Here is a 20,453-nt window from a genome sequence, read left to right on the forward strand (position 1 = left end):
CTCACTCTGCTCAGGGGGAGGTAGCGACAGAGCTGAATTTCCTATTACACTGTGACAAATACTCAGACCTATTTATTACCCCAAATTATCATTCATTACAAAGAATGTGGAACTACAAAAGGGTTAGGGGTATTTATTGGGTGAAAAGCCTAAATGTGTCCTCCTGCCACAACCTGAGGGACAGCCAGTGAAAAGTGTAAGGTAATGTCAATAATATTTCCCATTTAGTTTTGGCTTTCATGCCATGTCATGTGTCTTCTCAGTCATGTTGAGACTGGTCTACTACTATTGCTTTAATGTATTATTATTCTCATTAATATTGTTGTTGTAGTTGCTATTAAATGGTAATCCCATTTCCACTACTACTATTATTATTGCTGTTGGTCCCACCATTTTTGTTCTATGTATACTTTGACAATGTAAGACATTTAAGTCTATTGAATTGAGAGCCCGAGAGAGACAGAGAGACAGAGAGACAGAGAGACAGAGAGACAGAGAGACAGAGAGACAGAGAGACAGAGAGACAGAGAGAGAGAGAAAATTGGTCTACACGGGACAAAGGAATAGCAAACTGGCCACCAGACATTGTTCAATTATCATGCTATTTTTACGTCGCACAAACCACTAGCGTTACAGACAGGACGCTCAAAATGCAGAGACTTGACTTTCGCCTACGGCTGTAAAGATAGACTTGTCAAACGCTCATTAACAGCGGCGTCTGTGAGCTAGGTAAAGACTGACTGAGCATGGGAAGAGTAAGTCATTATCAAGTCAGGAACAGGCCTTTAATGGATCAATCTCCTCCATCTCCAGGAGTAATCACTGCTGCTGTGGGTGGAAGCAGAGAGAACAGACAGACCTGGGGAAACTTTCAAAAAACAAAGAGTGGTGGTTGGATATTGTTATTTTTATCATTCTGTTGTCTTTCCCTCCGTCCCTTGGGAGTCAGTGCTGTTTGTTCTCTTGTCTTCAACCATCTCTCTGGCTGAGCTCTGAGACTGAATTCCCTGTGCTGGTGTAATGAGACACTCCAGCAGGCTGGCTACAGTGAGAGGAGGAAGCAGGCCAGAGGTTGGACAGCAGATACTGTAACTGTACATAATAATTGGGTAAAAATCACATCATCATCATCATCATCTTGTACATTTTAAGGAAATCTACTGTAGCAAGACATACTAAGCAAGCCAATATTTAACTATGTTGACATACAGTAGCAATACATCCGAGACAATTTAGCTCACTGGCATTACAAATCACTGAGTAAACCGAGCTTTAGCAATAGTAGTAAAGAAATAGCTATAAATGTTTAAAGGCCGTGAAAACGTGATTTCCTGTGTTTTATATATATTTCCACACTGAGGTTGGAATAATACTGTGAAATTGTGAAAATTATGATAATGCACATTTAGTGTAAGAGCTGTTTGAAAAGACCGCATGAAATTTCTGCCTGTTGGGGTGGGATGGTTTGGCCTTCCTGATGATGTCACCCGGCGGTAAAATAGTTAGACTAATAAGAGAGTTCCAAACCTCTGCCAATAACAGCTAGTTTTCAGTTTTCCCCACTCACACCATTCCCAGACTTGCTTGAGAAATTGCACTTTGCTATGGAGCTATTTTTGTTCTGTTTTCAATTAAAATGGTGAAAACGATCACAGTAAGGTACTTAATTGTTACCCGGAAACGATTTGATCTTGAGATGAAAAATGGCTGCATTGGACCTTTAAGAAGAAGTCACTTACATTGCAGAACTTGAGTCGTACAGAAAAGCTGTGATTGATTACACGCACATCATTTAGTTATTTACATTTTTCTGACAGGGCAGTATTTATGCGTCAGAAGGTACTATCAATTAAGTTCCTCGATATTTCTTAGTAGGAAACACTAGGGAAATTAAAATGGAGCGTTTGAAGTGCCAGCTGAGACTTGTAAATTCGCCTTCTGAAGGATTCATGGGACACTTTATAACTCCGGCAGGCTGGCGTCATTTAAAACAGAAGAAACAAAAAAGTCAGCCAAGCATGGAGGGAAAGCCCCCCAGGGGGAAGGGAGTACGACAACCTGAAACAACCAAACTACCATCTGCTACTGTTAGCATAGGTATAATAGCTTTGTTTTTATTCATGTAATGTTCAAAACAGTCCTTTCCTTCTGACTGTGTTCATATCAAAAGGAGAACAACAGGCTTTGTTTTTGGTGTTGTAACCTAGTCAAGTCGGGATTGATCCTTCTTATAGCTCAGACACACGGGTAGGATTGTCAAGGATTGTACTGCTTGCCGACAGTACTTAGCACCCCTGAGCAGTGTCGGCAGTCAATCTCTGCTGTGTTCACACAGCAAAGACCTTGAAGTCATCAGCCACTCAGCCAAACTAGAAGCTGGCAGTAGCATTGTTTGGCAATGCATGTCCATGTGTGTTGCTTTATGGTCTAGTCAATGTTAGCAAGCTAGCTGCGTTAATATTGCTATTGATGTAGAAGGCGCATGTTAATATTAGCTAGCTAATAAGCTAATGCACATTATCAAACCAAACAAAAAATAATAATGTCAACATTTTTGTATTGTGATGGATTTCTAATACCGTAAGACTTTTGCTGCCAGAGGTCTTCAAGGACCCCTTTTTCATCTGTTTGACCAGAAATCAAAGCCTTTGATTTTTCCTAATGCCCCATACACATGTAACGGTTGAAAGTTGCTTGCTTAGCGAGTACCACTTCCTCCTGATTCGGCTCACACCGAGGCTCGAACACAGGACCTCTGCCCAGCTAGCACACACACGACAGCCCACCTGAAACGTCTTACGCGAGAAGCTAGCAATTTGGCGGCGCAGGCTGAGTAGTAAGTTTCGCACATCCCCATGTTCGACATTCACTTCTCAAACTTACCCAACAGCGACGCCACCGTTGAGCTGAGCGCAACTGCATATCCGAGTCACGACTGTGAAGGGCGTCCCGCTGCTTGCTTAGCGAGTACCACTTCCTCCCGATTCGGCTAACCCCGAGGCTCAAACCCAGGACCTCTGCACTCCAACCAACCTCAGGAGTGAGATAGACGTGAACGAATTTGAGCAAGTGTTCAGCACTGCTCAGAGAGCCCTCGACTGGCGACTATCGATTTCTCAAGAGCAATGATTATTGCACACCGTTGATTCTGTTATGAAACAGAGAAAGTCCACAGAGAAATCAAAAACCAACGGAAGACCTAATTACTTTTCAGGAACAATACAGACCAAATCGAACTAAGAAAACATAAGACGTAACTTGATTTGTTGTCAGTGGGCATCTAGTATATCTAATATAGTTACACTGGTCTTTACTGGTCTAAACCACTGTGCTCCAACTCGTGTTCCTTTCAACAAAGCTTGAATATTTCTTTAATGAGCCACAGAATTCCCAATGAAAATGTGCATGTTTTTACAAGGACATTCATCCATTTAGCTATTCATCTTTTAACGGGGAGAAACACCAATGGCTCGACATTGTGTTTTTTTTTTTTTCAAAGGTTTCTTTGGTTTTGATCATTTGAAAAAGACTTTGCAGAGAGGACATATTGTATTTCCCAGTAATTCTTGGTGAAGCTAGCTAGCCATTAGCCCCGTCTTGATTAGACAAACCCCAGAAGGGTCTAAATCAAGTGTTGCTGACTCAAGACCACTGCTGTCTGCTGTCTGGTCAATAATAATGTAGCCTCGATCCAGCCTTCCCCTTATAAACTGAGTGAATGTGAGAATACAGAGTCTGGCAATACAGGATATGATACTGTTCTGTAATAATAATAATAAAAGTTCTTCACTGGGTAAAAAAACAAAACAAACCAATAGACTGCATTCATGTCGATACACATCATCCCATGGTAGGTCACCACTGTGGTGCCCTGTAACACAATGATAGGCCTAGAAGTGTAAAAAGCTACTGCGGTACTTTGGGCTCTTGATCAAATGTAGGGACTGGAGAGCATAACACGGTAAAAAGTGAAACTTGACAACCCTTTAAATGTATATGTACATGTATTTCCATATTCCGTTTGATAGATCTGTATGATCATTTCGGGACGGCTCGAGGCATCCTCACAAGAGGCTTGCTGATGCATCACAAACCAGACGGTCTGATCTGCCTATAAAATCGGATGACCGATTTCCACAAGAGCCTGTCAACATCAGAACACTGTATCCCCTAGCTGCAGCTTGTCACAGAGAGAGAGAGAGAGAGAGAGAGAGAGAGCGATACAGAGGGAGGGATAGATGGAAGGGAGAGGGAAGAGAGGGTTGAAATGTGAGGAGAGGGACAGAGGCAGGGAGGCACAATGGAGGAGGAGGTTGGAGGAGGCGTGTCGCATCTGACAGAAGACTTTACCTCTCAGGGATGTGTGAAGAAGCAGGGTATGACATCAGAGCAGCACCCTGAGGCCTGACCTCCCGACCAGACCCTGACCTCAAGACCCTAAGTGTCTGACATGCACACAGTCTGACTAGGCTGAAGAGACAGTCACATCTTAGCCCCCCCATGAAATCCAGCAGGATCAGCACAAATATCTTTCCCGCAATATCTTTCCTCAAACTCACATAGTTATGTGAAAGACTTGGATAACATGGCTATCAGCTAAAAAGAAGCACTCTTCTCCATTGGAGAAGTGTATTAACTTCTGTAAGGAGAATCTTATACCAGGTAGTCCTGGGGGCACCAAATGTTCAGTCATTTAATTTGTGTTTTGAGTTGTAAATTGTCACAGGAATAAAACATTTCCGGAAACATGGTATACTTCCTCAAATATCAGAACCGCAAATCCCATTTTTCATGCAGTGGCCCCCCTTCCCTGCCCCCAATCCCCCCCCATCTCACCTGAGCCTGTCCTCCTCCTTCTTCCTCAGCTTCATGTCCCTCTGCACCACCTTCAGCACATGCTCCGCCTCGTCGTCCGTCAGGCCCGACAGGTCCAGCTTGCGCCCCATCTCTCCTGGCCTTGCCACCGCCACGGGGTGCTGCTGCAGGGGGGCACTGGGTCACTGGGGAGCAGGGGGGTTTAGAGAGAGGAGAAAGTATTTATAGACACAGTTATGGACCATCTCTACTGAACAAAAACAAACTCAACATGTAAAGTGTTGGTCCCATATTTCATGAGCTGAAATAAAAAGAACCAAGAAAATGTACAAAAAGCTTACAATGCATTCGGAAAGTATTCAGACCCATTTTACTTTTTCAACATTTTGTTACGTTACAGCCTTATTCTAAAATTGATAAAATATTTTTCCCCCCTCATCAATCTACCCACAATGACGAAGCGAAAACAGGTTTAGACATTTTTGCAAATGTATTTTAACTCAAAGCAAATTAAGTGGCCCAGCCAGAGCCCGGACTTGAACCCAGTCAAACATCTCTGGAGAGACCTGAAAATAGCTGTGCAGCAACGCTCCCCATCCAACCTGACAGAGCTTGATAGGATCTGCAGAGAAGAATGGGAGAAACTCCCCAAATACAGGTGTGCCAACCTTGTAGTGTCATACCCAAGAATACTCAAGGCTGTAATTGCTGCCAAAAAGGTGCTTCAGCAAAGTACTGAGTAAAGTGTCTGAACACATTTGTAAATTATATACTTCAGTTGCTAACATTTCTAAAAACCTGTTTCGGCTTTGTCATTATGGGGTATTGTGTGTAGATTGATGAAGGGAAAAACAATTTAAATTCATTTTAGAATAAGGCTGTAAAGTAACAAAATGTGGAAAACGTGAAAGGGGTCTGAATACTTTCTGAATGCACTGTATTTCTCAAAAATATTATGTACAAATTTTACATCCTTGGTAGTGAGCATATCTTCTTTGCCAAGATAAATCATCCACCTGACAGGTGTGGCATATCAAGAAGCCGATTAAATAGCATGATCATTACACAGGTGTGCCTTGTGCTGGGGACAATAAAAAGGACACTCAAATGTGCGGTTTTGTCACACAACACAATGCCACAGATGTCTCAAGTTGAGGGAGCGTGCCATTGACATGCTGACTGCAGGAATGTCCACCAGAGCTGTTGCCGGAGAATAAGCCACCTCCAACGTCATTTTAGAGAATTCTTCAGTACGTCCAACCGGCCTCACAACCGTAGACCACGTGTAACCCACCAGCCCAGGATCCCCACATCCGGCTTCCTCACCTGCGGGATGATCTGAAACCAGCCACCCGGACAGCTGATGAAACCGAGGAGTATTTTTGACTGTAATAAAGCCCTTTTGTGGGGAGAAACTCATTCTGATTGGCTGGTCCTGGCTGCGCCCCTGCCCACTCATAAGAAATCCATAGATTAGGGCCTAATTAATTTAATTTCAATTTACTGATTTCCTTATATGAACTGTCGCTCAGTAAAATCGTTGAAATGCGTTTATATTTTTGTTCAGTATACATTCCATTTCCAGTGTTTTTGTATTGTTTTATGTTGTATTGTAGTGTACATGAATTTCCATGTAAGTGAACAATAAAGTAACTGCATCTTACATGCATATGAGCGTGGATGCTGCACATCCCTACTGAGTGAAATGAGAGGGGATGGAAAGAGAATGGTGAATCATAAGCTCAGAGAATTATGCGCTCCCTAATTTACCTAGCCTCATCCTCAGAATCCTTTTGACAAGGATGGATGGAAGGGGTAGACGTCATATTCAGTCGTTTCATACCGGGAAAATGACAGTTGCCTTTTGTCATGTCAAAGCTATCTAATTGGCAATCAATTTCCAATGTCATATTGTACGTTGAAAACACATCTGTTTTCAGTCAGCTTCTGATATATATACACACATGCACAATAGATGAAGAGCACATTTGGCCACAAACACACAGTGTCACGTTCTCAGCAGCGTTTGTGGGGGGAAAAAGCTGAGAAATCTTTCAGGCTGGGTCTTAGTAAGCTGCTGTGGTTCAGCTTAAAAATGCATAATGATGCCATTCACAAGACCACCCACTCTGGCTTAGACACGAGAGCACTTCAAGACCACCATCTTTGACTGTCCACAGGGGGAAAGTCTCCTGGCATAACTGGATGGGATTTCAGCATTTCACATTATATTGTATATCACACTCTTAAGGCTGCAATACTGTGCCTTGTATTTCTGACTGACTAAGGAACAACTGCTTTCTGGACACACATTCTAATAATACTTTTGAGTCTTTCCTCAGTTGCACACAAGAGGCTTCAAGGCCCCCGTGGTCCAATACCTGTGTCCCTACTGATAAAGATGATCCTGGTGATGAGAGAGAGAGGGGAGAATACAGCACAAGACCATCGCCCGTCCTACCCCTGGCTCTGCCGCTGGACTTCCTGGAGTTGATTGCTCTGTCTCCGACGTACGGTAGGAAAAGAGGAACAAGCTATTTATTGTACTGTATCTGCCTTTGGCTCAGGCGTTGGGGAGGGCCATAGCGGTAGGCAGGTAGTACAGTCCTAGTGTGCGTCCCAAATGGCACCCTATTCCCTATATAATGGCACTCCTTTTGACCAGTACCCATAGGGCCTTGGTCAAATGTAGTGCACTATATTAGGGAATAGGGTGCCATTTGGGGTAGACATATGTGTAGACTAGTGGAGGGAAAATGTATCATTACTCCGAAACCCACAGGAGGAGGCAGTTATTCAGTCCTGCTTTTTATAGTCATGTCAAGGACAGGGGGTGGAGGGCATCAATTATGCCTCTGTGTGTGTGTGTGTGTGTGTGTGTGTGTGTGTGTGTGTGTGTCTGCATCCGCTCGCCAGGGTGACTCAGAGATTTAGGCTCCGTGGCAGCCATCGTTCCCCACAAGACTGTTTTCATTGATGATGCATTCCCTACTACACGTGCACGCATGTCCACACACCCTCTCCCGGGCAGATGTCACCACATGTGTCACACACTGTCCATAACACACCCACTATCCCACAACCTAAAACAATAGCACAAATTAGGCTTGGATCAGCCTGAATGCAGCAGCACAGCAGGATGTGTGGATTATAGTAGTGCACTATATAGGGTGCCATTTGGGATGCAACCCTCAGATACCAAACTGTGCCGACCTGCTACGGTGTTTGGAAATTGTCAAGACAAATTTCAATGTCTTTCAAAAATGTGTATAGCCTATCCTTCAAGACACGTGTTCAGAAACTAGCTATATCGATTTCAAAGAGCTAAGATAGATAGCTCTTCTACCTCGTATTGTGCACCACAAAAGATACTGTTGCATTAAAGCATGGATCGTTACTAAGTGAGTCACTGCAAGCTCTAGTGAATGAAAATAACAACTCATAAGAGAAGTCATGTGACTCGTGTCCACTAAACACAGGGAATCAGACAGCCCCATTCAGAGTGCCTCCACTCCGGATTGAGGTTTTCCCTAGGGACAGATCTAGGATCAGCTTCCCCTTCCCCAATCCTAACCTTAACCATTAGTGGGGGAAATGCAGGACTGAGCCCAGATCAGCGTCTAGGGGCAACATCACCCTACTGCCCTAACTGAGATAGCTATGCTAATCCATCACCACTGCTTACCTCGGACTGAGTCATCAACACAGATGCTATCGATCCCACAATGCAAAGCTCCTCTTCAGTATATAGTGTTTTACCCGATGCTTTCTCTTTACGTAAACAAACAATGCTTGTTGTTGCCCAGCTTTGACTTCACTGCCCTTGTGAGTGAGTAAATGAGAAAATAAATGGCTACTGTACGAGTATTGAGAGAACAGGCATTGGGAATATGTAACAGAGCAGCAACCAGGACATGACAATGGTTGGATAGAAGATGGACAGGAGAATGAAAGTCCTGTATCTCTCAGCTAAGGATGTTCAAGATAGAATGGACTCCCTATTTTTCACAGACAGATTTCCACACGTATAGCAGGGGTGTAAAACTAATTTAGTCCCGGGGGCCGAGTTCTGTCTTCAACGAGGTCCGGAGGGCCGCACTGAAAATTGGTAGTGCGCTATTCTTTGCCGTCAAACATTCATCGTTTTGGAAATGTGTTATGCTCTATGACTGTCGAGCTTTCAATTCAGTGATTATAAGCGAGCTGGTCAAGAAACTATGAATGTAGGTCCATTATCACTTCTACACAGTTTCGATTCGGTTTGAGTCATTTTAAAGTATATGGAGTTCTTTCCCCATACAGTAATGGTGTCAATGCAACTGGGCTAGGGCTCCACAGCAGATGGATGGATAAAAAGCAGGCCTGTGTGTGTGTGTGTGTGTGTGTGTGTGTGTGTGTGTGTGTGTGTGTGTGTGTGTGTGTGTGTGTGTGTGTGTGTGTGTGTGTGTGTGTGTGTGTGTGTGTGTGTGTGTGTGTGTGTGTGTGTGTGTGTGTGTGTGTGTGTGTGTGTGTGTGTGTGTGTGTGTGTGTGTGTGTGTGTGTGTGTGTGTGTGTGTGTGTGTGTGTGTGTGTGTGTGTGTGTGTGTGTGTGTGTGTGTGTGTGTGTGTGTGTGTGTGTGTGTGTGTGTGTGTGTGTGTGTGTGTGTGTGTGTGTGTGTGTGTGTGTGTGTGTGTGTGTGTGTGTGTGTGTGTGTGTGTGTGTGTGTGTGTGTGTGTGTGTGTGTGTGTGTGTGTGTGTGTGTGTGTGTGTGTGTGTGTGTGTGTGTGTGTGTGTGTGTGTGTGTGTGTGTGTGTGTGTGTGTGTGTGTGTGTGTGTGTGTGTGTGTGTGTGTGTGTGTGTGTGTGTGTGTGTGTGTGTGTGTGTGTGTGTGTGTGTGTGTGTGTGTGTGTGTGTGTGTGTGTGTGAGAGAGCTCAAAAGGCAGCAGCAGCCAAGCGCTAAATTAACTGCTTGTTTTAGCCTCTTCGAGGCCAGCTTAAGGATCAGTGCTCAGCCTTAACCAGAAGGGAGAGAACCGCACTCTCCGTCTACGTCTTAAAATGGCACCCTATGGTCAAAAGTAGTGCACTATGTAGGGAACAGTGTGCCATTTGGGACGCCTCCGCCGAGTGACTGAGAAGGACATTTTTTTATTCTAAAACGCATCTTATGAATAAAATGAATGGACTTATCCGCTTGAGGTTTACTCGTTGGCGTGCTGTAGGGCCTACGATGTGTGACGCATAGCATGGCTCTGTGCTATTAGGGTGAATGCTGGATATAGAGGGTGTGAAAACAATTGAAATAGATCATAGGTGATACTCCATAGTGGCGCTGTCACTTGTGCAAAAGGGGCACCTAAAGCGCAAGAACAAATTAACTGGATTTGAAAGTCCACCAAGTATCTTCAAAAAGTGTCCCAATTATCTGGCATAATTGCCTTTGCTTGTGTCCATTTGGCCATTTGTCTTGTCTGACTAATGTGTCAGGAAGTAGACAGTTTCCAATCCTCCTAAGGGCTTAGAAGTAACTAGGGGAGAATCTCAAGTGCTTACTCCTCGCATCCTCTCTCTTCGCCTCCTTCTCAAAACCCATTGGATGAAAACGCCAGAGGTCCCTCCCCGCTGACCTTCTCCTCCAATGGGTTTTGAGATGGAGGCAAGAAGAGAGGACACGAGGAGTAAGCATTTGAGATTCTCCCTAGGACTATCTGTCAGGAGTGGCCTCCATTCTGGGGCTTTGTCCCGAACACCTGGTCATTTGTAACTGTCAATCATTTTGTTATCACACCCCGCACCTGCCTCCCAATTACCACCCTCTAGTAGGTGCCAAGGTGAGAATATGCTGCATTGTATTCACAACCTGCTGGCACTGCAGCAGCAACGGTTTCTGTGAATAAATTACTGTGTAACTGTGCTGACGAACAGTGGCGTGTATTCATGGATGCCAAGGGAAGCCAGGCTTCCCGCCCAAAAAATGACCAAGAAAAAAAACGAATAATTTATCCTTCGTCTCCCTGTGTTTTCATAATTTTCCTTCAATTCGCAAGAGGCTGAATGTATCTCACCGGAGAAAGCCTCCGAGCGAGCAAAATAGTCCCCCTCTGTCTCTGTATGTGAAAGCCATCTATCTGATGCTGTCTGGTCATAAAGAATATGACATTGTTGACACCTGTAGCATTGAATGCAATGGAAGCCAGCGAGCATTTGTCCTCCCTTGATAAAAAAGGTATAAAATAAAAGCCAATCAGCATTGAGCTATACTGAGTGAGCTCAATTGTGAATGGTCCTGGCTCACCCCAAAAAATTCTCAAGTTTGGATTTGACTTCACTCCTATCAGATCGCATCAAGAGAAACACGTACTTGACAGAAACAACTTGAATTGTTGCATTTCGTTGTGTTGTTGTCCTCTGGTGGCTGGCTAGCTAACTAGCTAAAATTGTCCCTTTCCTAAATTAGCCATGGATGGAGATAGGGATTTGGACTTGTGGTTTTACTTAATTCTCTGTACTGGCCAATGATTATAACGGTGGTTCTAATCCCACCATAAATTCATACATTGTGCCCCTGGACTGAGAGGATGGAAGAAGCTAGATGTAGAAGGCTAATGTTAACTAGCTAATATTGCCCATGAAAGGGCTCGTTCTAAGTGGCGCAGCGGTCTAAGGCACTGCATCTCAGTGCTAGAGGTGTCACTACAGTCACCCTGGTCCGAAACTGGGCTGTATCACATCCGGCCGTGATTGGGAGTCACATAGGGCGGCGCACAATTGGCCCAGCATCATTCGGGTTTAGCCGGTGTGGGCCTTCATTGTAAATAAGAATTTGTTCTTAACTGACTTGCCTAGTTAAATTTTAAAAAGTTAGGCTACCTGGCTAAAATGCTTGCTAGCCTAAGACAACAAAAAATAAAAGCATATACTGTATGACAGATTCATAGACCGTTTCGTCAACATGAAAGCGAGGAGCATGGCATTGGTGTTTCTCCACAAGTAGGGTATTTTTTCTACTTGCAAGAACGCATACACACACACATACACAAATCAGAACTATAGCCAGCCACATCATATCTATCTTACGTTGATTGGACTAAATTGTTTTTGGTATCTTTTAGTTGTCACTGTATTTATTAGACTAAGCATTGGTGCTTTGATGATTTTGAAAAGTTGAAATGGTGCTGGAATAGTGGAGGCAGCTCCTGTGTTCTCTAAGACTTGCGGTAACTCTCCGTGGTTCTAAATCAATTGTTAAATCAAGTCCGAAAATGTCGGTAACATTACAGTAACTTGTCTGCCAATGCTGTAGGTCAATGAACTGTTTGTTACATGCAACATGCTTTGTGTACTTCACCGGACAGAGCTTGCGGTTTCTTCTTATTGTCTCGGCCTTAGGACTATATATATATATATATATATATATATATATATATATATATATATATCACGGCCGCAAGGCACAATTATGAACTAGCAGGTTCGAGAACAAACAACACAATTATCACAACACATAGGTTGTAACCTGGCTTTTTGTCTGGCTTGGCTTCCCCGGTGATTTTACCCACACACCGCTACGACACAAAAACACGTCTCACCAAATGGATGTGAAATCAAATTGAGACTGGTTCCTAGAATATGAACATACACATCACACCGGTGTATTAGATCAGAGACAAGTACACAATGTGGTATGTTGATGTCAACTATTGTGGGTAGCCAATAGTTAATCCAGAGTAGGATATTGTTGGATTTAAAAGACAGGTGCAGTAGTATATGACCCGTTTATTTTGATGAGTTATTCCCTTGTCATCTTGTGTCCATGAAATAATAACTCTTGAGCATTTCGCAGTCTGTATGGTCACATTGTCAACCATTGGCACGCATCACATTGCTGGCCAACAGGTGAGAGCAACTGGTGTCAGAGTCAAGGCATCAAAGACACCAACTCTCAGTATGCATGCTTGTCTTATGTTTAAGCTCCGAATAGAAATGATACATACTGGAATATAACGTTACCGTAGTAATATAAACGCCAGCAGTCCCCCAGTCCAGACTCGCCCCCTAAGGGTATGACTGCAAGCCATCACTTGTTGACAGCCCGACATTCTCCCCCTGATTTAAATCCCCACAACCCACTCTCGTGACTTACGCTCACACATTCTCCAGCATATTCATTCATCGCCATTGTTTTTTTGACCTAGGCCTACTCCTTCTTGCTCGGTCAGAGGTTTCCAAACACTTGTTTACCTACATACCCCTGCGTATATACCTATATACCCCTGCGTCATGAAATTGACCATGTTGGGACTGATATGTCGCATTCACACCGATTTTCAGGTCACATTACATGAAGGAGATTCTATGTATATGGCTATACATACCTACATTGGCATTTAAATCACAGTGTAATCTACACAATCAGATCGAATCTCCCTAACTGGGCGCACACTGGTTAAATGAACGTTGATTCCACTTAATTTCAATGAAATGATGTTGAACCAACGTGGAATAGACGTTGAGTTGACGTCTGTGCACAGTGGGTCATGAAATCAATTGTTGCAGTCCAGCCTATCCATCCACCGTTCTGACTGCCACGTTTGCAATGTTTTGTTGAAACAGATTATCAATGAGAATATGGCATGCATCAACATCAGTGTTCAACATGCATAACAGGTGTTGCTGATAAACGAATGTGGTGAGTGGACGTCGGTCCCCACTATGTGTTCTTGTTACCTTTATCATAAAAACACACAATCTATAGACTAATTAATAAAAATTAAATAAAATTACAATATCTGTCCTGTCCATATGGTTAGGCTATAACGAGGTAAACAAACGTTTGGATAGAATCCATGACAAGTGTCTGCCTATTTCTCAACAAGGACAAAGTTCATTTCAATCTTGCATCATGGAATTCATAATTTTGGTCAATGCTATTTGTGATGATATCGCAAAGGTAGACTATAATACATGAGAAGTTAATGTGATAATCGATCACTTACACGAGCGCCGGATGACCACCAGCTACAGCCTCCAACGAGAGGGCTCTCCCGGACACACAACGTGGAAGGAAGCATTCAGATAAACCGACAAGTGTAAACTTCCTTTAGATGCGTCTCAGATACTTTGACAGCCTTGTCTTCAGGTTATTTTCACCACGCAGCGGTTGCAGCAGGCACCATTGAGGAGTCACGAGGTTTTGAATTACAGAGGGAGGGCGCAGACGGGCGATGTGAGGATTTAACGCTACATATCTTTGTTCTCCTTGTTGATAATTATACTGTTAAATTCTATTAAAATCTGGGTAGCATAGGCTACAATTGGAAAGATAGCAAGGCGAGCCTCACTTTCGGTGTCTCTGTCAGGCATCGTCGTGAGATCCAGCTGCTGATTCCATCTCTGTCAACACCTGGGCATCCTGTGGGACAGCCAATGGGAGAGCCGCAAGCCAACACCGCTACTCTTTTCTCGAAGAAGCATTGCGCGCCCCGCTACCGCAGAATTAACTCGCGCGATGCGTACATTCACAACGCCACCGACACTCTGTCAGTGCTATCCGGGGTCCTTGGAATGTCCCTACCCCATTGAAGTTGACATTTTAAACGTTTAATTAAGGTAAGGGTTTGGTTAAGGTTGGGGTTTAGGATAGGGACGTCCCAAGGATTCCGGATAGCACCTCTGTTGAGATGTGTGCGGAGAGACAAAAACGAGTTAACTAATTGGACATATCTCCTGTCTTTCTCAGCATTGGTTCAAATGACTCAATTAAAGTGATGATCCAGAACTTTTGTTCAGTTTCAGCCAGCAATTTTAAAAGTGGTGCTCACGAACCAAAACGGGTCCCCGTTTTTTATGTACTATGTAATCCTATTGCCAACTACATCAAGTGGCAATTATAGCATGTAAATCTTGGTGGGGCAAAATGTTTTATTTGGGATGCATGCCAGAAAAGCCACTACACTACACAACACAACACTAAACAATACATTAATTGCACTATAACGGTGACAAACGGTGCCCACAAACTGTTAGGGCCTACATAAAGCTATCCCAACAGCAGTCCCAACACCTTACCACTGCTACACCTGGCTATCAGCGGAGCCTTGTCTGGCAGCGAAAGAGGCAATCCATAATTTTGATTAAGACATTAATGAGCCAGCTAGGACGTCCATAGTCAATATAACTATTTGTTCAGCACTTTTGAAAAGTGCAGCGACAGAATTCAGAACATGGGCTGTTCTTACAGTATTCTCCCTGTACACCAGGTCAGAACTGTAGGATAAATAAAGGGGGCATATAAGCAGACAATGAAAGCTCTTACAATATTTGATTACTACATTTCTCCAAAACAGGTTAAAGGCTACATGTGCACCACCAAGTAAGAACAGTTGGCAAAATTAAGAGGTGAAAATAGACCAAATTATTAGGGTGAGGCGCATGGGCTACTAACAGCTTACTACACAACATACACTTAGTATTACTTTCTTAGCTACAGTATACATATCTCCCTGGCATATTACATAATTTATGCAGAAGCATACAATACATTTTTGAACTCACATTGTTGTGCTGTGCTCACTTGAACAGGAAGGTTGCACAGCTGTCCTTCGTGAGCAAATTTTGTAATCAAAGTCTGCCATTTTCTGGATTTGTGGTGCTTTCAAGACAACTGGGAACTTGAGAAAAAAGGTTAAATCAAGATGACGTCAGTAATCTTCCGGTTGTAGCTCTAGAAAGAGGCCCTAGTTCCAGATTTACAGTGGGATGAAAGTTCAAAACGTATTTTCTCAGTCGTAGCTCGTTTTTTCCGACGTCCCAGTCATCTTGAACTCAATAAAGTCAGATTTTGCAGTTCTGAGTTAACAGTTGTCTTGTGCGTGGCACAAATCATGCTTCATAGACAGTATGTCCAATGTTGAATGTTTATCATTTTAAACTAGGAAAAGAGACCCTTAATCTTAGACTTGGAACCACATAGCCACTCCACTGAATAGCAGGCTAATGATTGCGTTGCAATGCTTGCAGTTAGCCACTGATTCCTCCCAAACCACGAATTGTTGAATTTGTGACTTCCAACTTGTTGTGTAATGTTTATGTTCAATGGCCGATGAGCACCGATAGGTTTTATTTATAATTTCTCTTCATTAATGCTCTTCATATGACAAGGATTAAAAAGGATTTGCCAGTAGATTGTCGACTTGATTCAGACTAAGATTTTGAAAGTATGATGTTGACATGATCAGTCCAATCAAAGCTACTGTAGATATAACGTGATTTGATGTCATTTTAACTGTGGCCAATGACCTTGAGCCTTCTTGGATGGGCACTTCTAATGTAACTCTATGGCAGCACCCAAGGGGCTTGAATTTTCTAACTACCCTTAGACTTGGCGGTGACGTTGTGTCCCCATGAGTAACAGAACACTGAGCCAATCACAGCGCAACACTCCATATTTTCTGCTGGCTTGCCCGACCACATAAAGCACTGAGCTAGGCTGAAACATCTGCATTTTGGAGCTGCCTTACTCAAGAAAACAACAAAGAGACCATGTTTGTATGTAGCTTTATAAACTCAATGATATATATATTTCTTACATTGTTTTCAAACTGATATGTGACACGTATTAATGCCAAAATAACATGCAAAACAGGCAAGCCCCCCCAAAATATATATATGTATATTTTTTTATAATTACTATTTGCGCAAAAGCCCCACCTGCCCTAAATGATGGGTCGCCACTGACTGCATCATCCATTTCGTATTACAGTACCAGTAAGGTTTGGACACCTACTCATTCAAGGGTTTTTCTTTATTTGGATTGTAGAATAATAGTGAAGACATCAAAACTATGAAATAACACACATGAAATCATGTAGTGACCAAAAAAGTGTTAAACAAATCAAAAGATATGTTATATTTGAGATTCTTCAAAGTAGCCACCCTTTGCCTTGATGGCAGCTTTGCACACTCTTGGCAATCCACAACGCCCTACTGTATATGTTACGTGTGTGTTTATTTATTTTTTAAATTCGTACAAATTTATTTAACACAAAATTAATAGATCATTCTGCTGTGTAGATTAGGTGGCGAGCTGATAACATTCATTTGACTTTTCTTCAGAAATCAATGGGGACAGTTCAACAAGCCCTCACAGTCTCACTGCAGAATTGGATGTTCCTCCACATTCTCCAAATGTGAAATTTCGAGGTTGCTCCAAAACGTCTCATTTTGAAGTGTTTTTGTTGCTCCTGCTGCTCTGTATCGTTCCATTTCTCCAAACATCACATTTAGAAGTTAAGGGTTACGTTTAGGCACTCATTCTGAATGGTTAAGGTAAGGGTTAAGGTTTGGGATAGGGTTAAACCCCTCCCCAAAACAGTGTCCGCAACTGGGATCCAAAGTCACGGGATAACGTCAATCCACAACGCTCTAGCAAAATCCAAGCCTACTTGATGGTAATAGCGCCCACTGTTCCCATAGTGGCTGGTTTTAAGGCATTTCCAGATGTCCAATTTCGACGACAGTCTTGAACGACCTGGCTGGATAGTTGCACAACATTGCAAATTAGGCTGTGTATGAAGACCCTCTTTCTTTCTAGTTTGCCATTTTGCAATGCTTGCAACCCTGAACAGAATGATGAGTAGGCTACATAGCAAAGTAGAAACTTTTACGTTATGCAAATAGTCATTTAAAAGTTCAACAACTCAGCCTGTTCAAGTGGGCGAGGCACCAAGCCAACCTCCAATGACAAATAACCTTGTCACTACCAACCAAAACCTCATCAATCTAGATAACAATTTAACATTCTACTATTTGGCCTCGTCAAGTGGAGAGCGGAATTAGTGTGTCAAAATAGATTTTCCCTCCAGTCTGAAAACATCCCCATGTCAGCATATAGACTAGTTGTTCCTGCTGAATCAGGACCTGGCGTGGCTCACTAAACCTCAGAAATGGAATGGGCAGCAGTAGGTGGAGGGGTGGGCAGAGATCTGGAGAGATGCCACAGTGGAACTTAAGGATGCTTTGTCTCTTTATCAACGCTTGATCTGCTAGGTGCTGACAAGAGCGATGTAGAGGAGAAAAAGAAGAAGACACAGCGAAGCACTTTTTGATTCCAACAAATAGAGCAGCATTACGTTTCACCCCATCCCCATCTCTGTGTCTGTGTGCAGACAGCTATAGTGCCTTACACAGATAAGATGTCTCTGTGGAGACCTCTGAGGGCTTTCTCTTCAATCTCTGTGTTAGTGTTACAGACCTTCAATACAAATGAAGAGTGTACACACAATAACATCAGTTAACATTTACATTAACAGATATACAGTGCTTTGGGTGGAGGCGTATCATAGAACTCCAAACCAGCAGCATACCTCCCTGTATCCCACTGCTGGCTTGCCTCTGCAGCTAAGCAGGGTTGGTTCTGGTCCACATTAACATTGTAGAGTTGGAGAGCCAGTAGGAGGCACATTTTCCTCTGGTCAAAAATAAAATAAAAATACAGTTGAAGTCGGAAGTTTACATACACTTAGGTTGGAGTCATTAAAACTAGTTTTTCAACCACTCCACAACTTTCTTGTTAACAAACTATAGTTTTGGCAAGCCGGTTAGGACATCTACTTTGTGCATGACACAACTAAATTTTACAACAATTGTTTACAGACAGATTATTTCACTTATATTTCACTGTATTACGATTCCAGTGGGTCAGAAGTGTACATACACTAAGTTGACTGTGCCTTTAAACAGCTTGGAAATTTCCAGAAAAGGATGTCATGGCTTTAGAAGCTTCTGATAGGCTAATTGACATAATTTGAGTCAATTCGAGGTGTACCTGTGGATGTATTTCAAGGCCTACCTTCAAACTCACTGCCTCTTTGCTTGACATCATGGGAAAATCTAAAGAAATCAGCCAAGACCTCAGAAAAAACATTGTAGACCTCCACAAGTCTGGTTCATCCTTGGGAGCAATTTCCAAATGCCTGAAGGTACCATGTTCATCTGTACAAACAATAGTACGCAACTATAAACACCATGGGACCACGCAGTCATACCGCTCAGGAAGGAGACGCGTTCTGTCTCCTAGAGATGAATGTACTTTGGTGCGAAAGTGCAAATCAATCCCAGAACGACAGCAGAGGACCTTGTGAAGATGCTGGAGGAAACAGGTACAAAGTTTCTATATCCACAGTAAAACGAGTCCTATATCGACATAACCTGAAAGGCCGCTCAGCAAGGAAGAAGCCACTGCTCCAAAACTGCTAAAAAAAGCCAGACTACGGTTTGCAACTGCACATGGGGACAAAGATCGTACTTTTTGGAGAAATGTCCTCTGGTCTGATGAAACAAAAATAGAACTGTTTGGCCATAATGACCATCGTTATGTTTGGAGGAACAAGGGGGAGGCTTGCAAGTCGAAGAACACCATCCCAACCGTGAAGCACAGGGGTGGCAGCATCATGTTGTGGGTGTGCTTTGCTGCAGAAGGGACTGGTGCACTTCACAAAATAGATAGCATCATGAGGCAGGAAAATTATGTGGATGTATTGAAGCAACATCTCAAGACATCAGTCAGGAAGTTAAAGCTTGGTCGCAAATGGGTCTTCCAAATGGACAATGACCCCAAGCATACTTCGAAAGTCGTGGCAAAATGGCTTAAGGACAACAAAGTCAAGGTATTGGAGTGGCCATCACAAAGCCCTGACCTCATTCTTATAAAAAATGTTTGGGCAGAACTGAAAAATCAGGTGCGAGCAAGGAGGCCTACAAACCTGACTCAGTTACACCAGCTCTGTCAGGAGGAATGACCAGGGCCCAGCGGGAGCCAGGATGGCAGGTTAGATTAGAGGAATGAGCCCATTCCAGGACTGGGGACCGGGCAGAATCCAGGACAAATAACCGGTTAGCCGGGCCCACCCGCCTTGCGGACCAGGCCTTTGATAACCCAGACTAGTGTTGCTGCTGGACAGGAGGTAGGGAGGATGGTCTCTGGGTCAAACGGAGTAGCAGCGGAGCTAAGCAAGCGAGAGAGGGTGTCAGGCTTCACATTCTTGGATCCAGGGTGGTAGGAGATGGTGAAATTGAAACGAGTGAACAACAGAGCCAAACGAACCTGCCTTGAGTGCAGAGATATTACAGATTATTATGGTCGGTCCACACTAGGAATGGATGTTCCGCCCATTCTAGCCAGTGTCTTCCTCCAGGACCATCTTGACCGCAATAAGTTCCCGGTTACCAATGCCATAGTTCCTCTCATCGATTAAGACGATGGGAAAGGAAAAGCACAGGGATGCAGCTTTTGGTCATGGGCAGAACACTCGGACAGGATGGCCCCCACTCCAACGTCTGAGGCGTCGACCTCCACCGGATTAAGATGGGGCTGTAGTGAACCGATGCTTGAGATCCACGTGAACGGAACCTTGGGTGGGGTGAGTGCAGAGAGGGGGGAAGCCAGGGTGCTGTAGCCCCGGATGAAGCAGCGGTAGAAATGAGCAAATCCCAGGAAACGTTGCAGCTGCACTCTGGATGTGGGTTGGGGCCACTCCAACACCGCTCTCACCTTGTCCGGATCCATCTGAATGTTCTCGGCAGCGATGACGTATCCCAGAAAGGAGATAGTGGAGCGATGAAATTCACACTTCTCCACGTTGACAAACAACTGGTTCTC

The 20,453-nt window shown here is 43.5% G+C and overlaps 1 protein-coding gene across 2 annotated transcripts in view; it reads right to left on the reverse strand.

Moving 5' to 3' along the window:
- Positions 1-14,224, reverse strand: part of LOC129822774 (rab effector MyRIP-like) — a 145,194-nt gene extending 130,970 nt beyond the window's left edge. Inside the window, exons 1-2 of one of the 2 annotated variants that reach the window (XM_055881174.1) lie at positions 13,792-14,224; positions 4,837-5,000 (exon numbers count right to left, since the gene is read on the reverse strand). In XM_055881174.1, coding sequence (XP_055737149.1) covers positions 4,837-4,946 — 110 coding nt within the window. In that variant the 5' untranslated portion in view covers positions 4,947-5,000; positions 13,792-14,224. The remainder of the gene's footprint in view (positions 1-4,836; positions 5,001-13,791) is intronic. The other variant, XM_055881175.1, reaches the window with a different exon arrangement.
- Positions 14,225-20,453: the final 6,229 nt, after the last annotated feature.

This window comes from Salvelinus fontinalis, chromosome 25 (assembly GCF_029448725.1).
Source record: "Salvelinus fontinalis isolate EN_2023a chromosome 25, ASM2944872v1, whole genome shotgun sequence".
In the NCBI taxonomy this organism is placed as follows: domain Eukaryota; kingdom Metazoa; phylum Chordata; class Actinopteri; order Salmoniformes; family Salmonidae; genus Salvelinus; species Salvelinus fontinalis.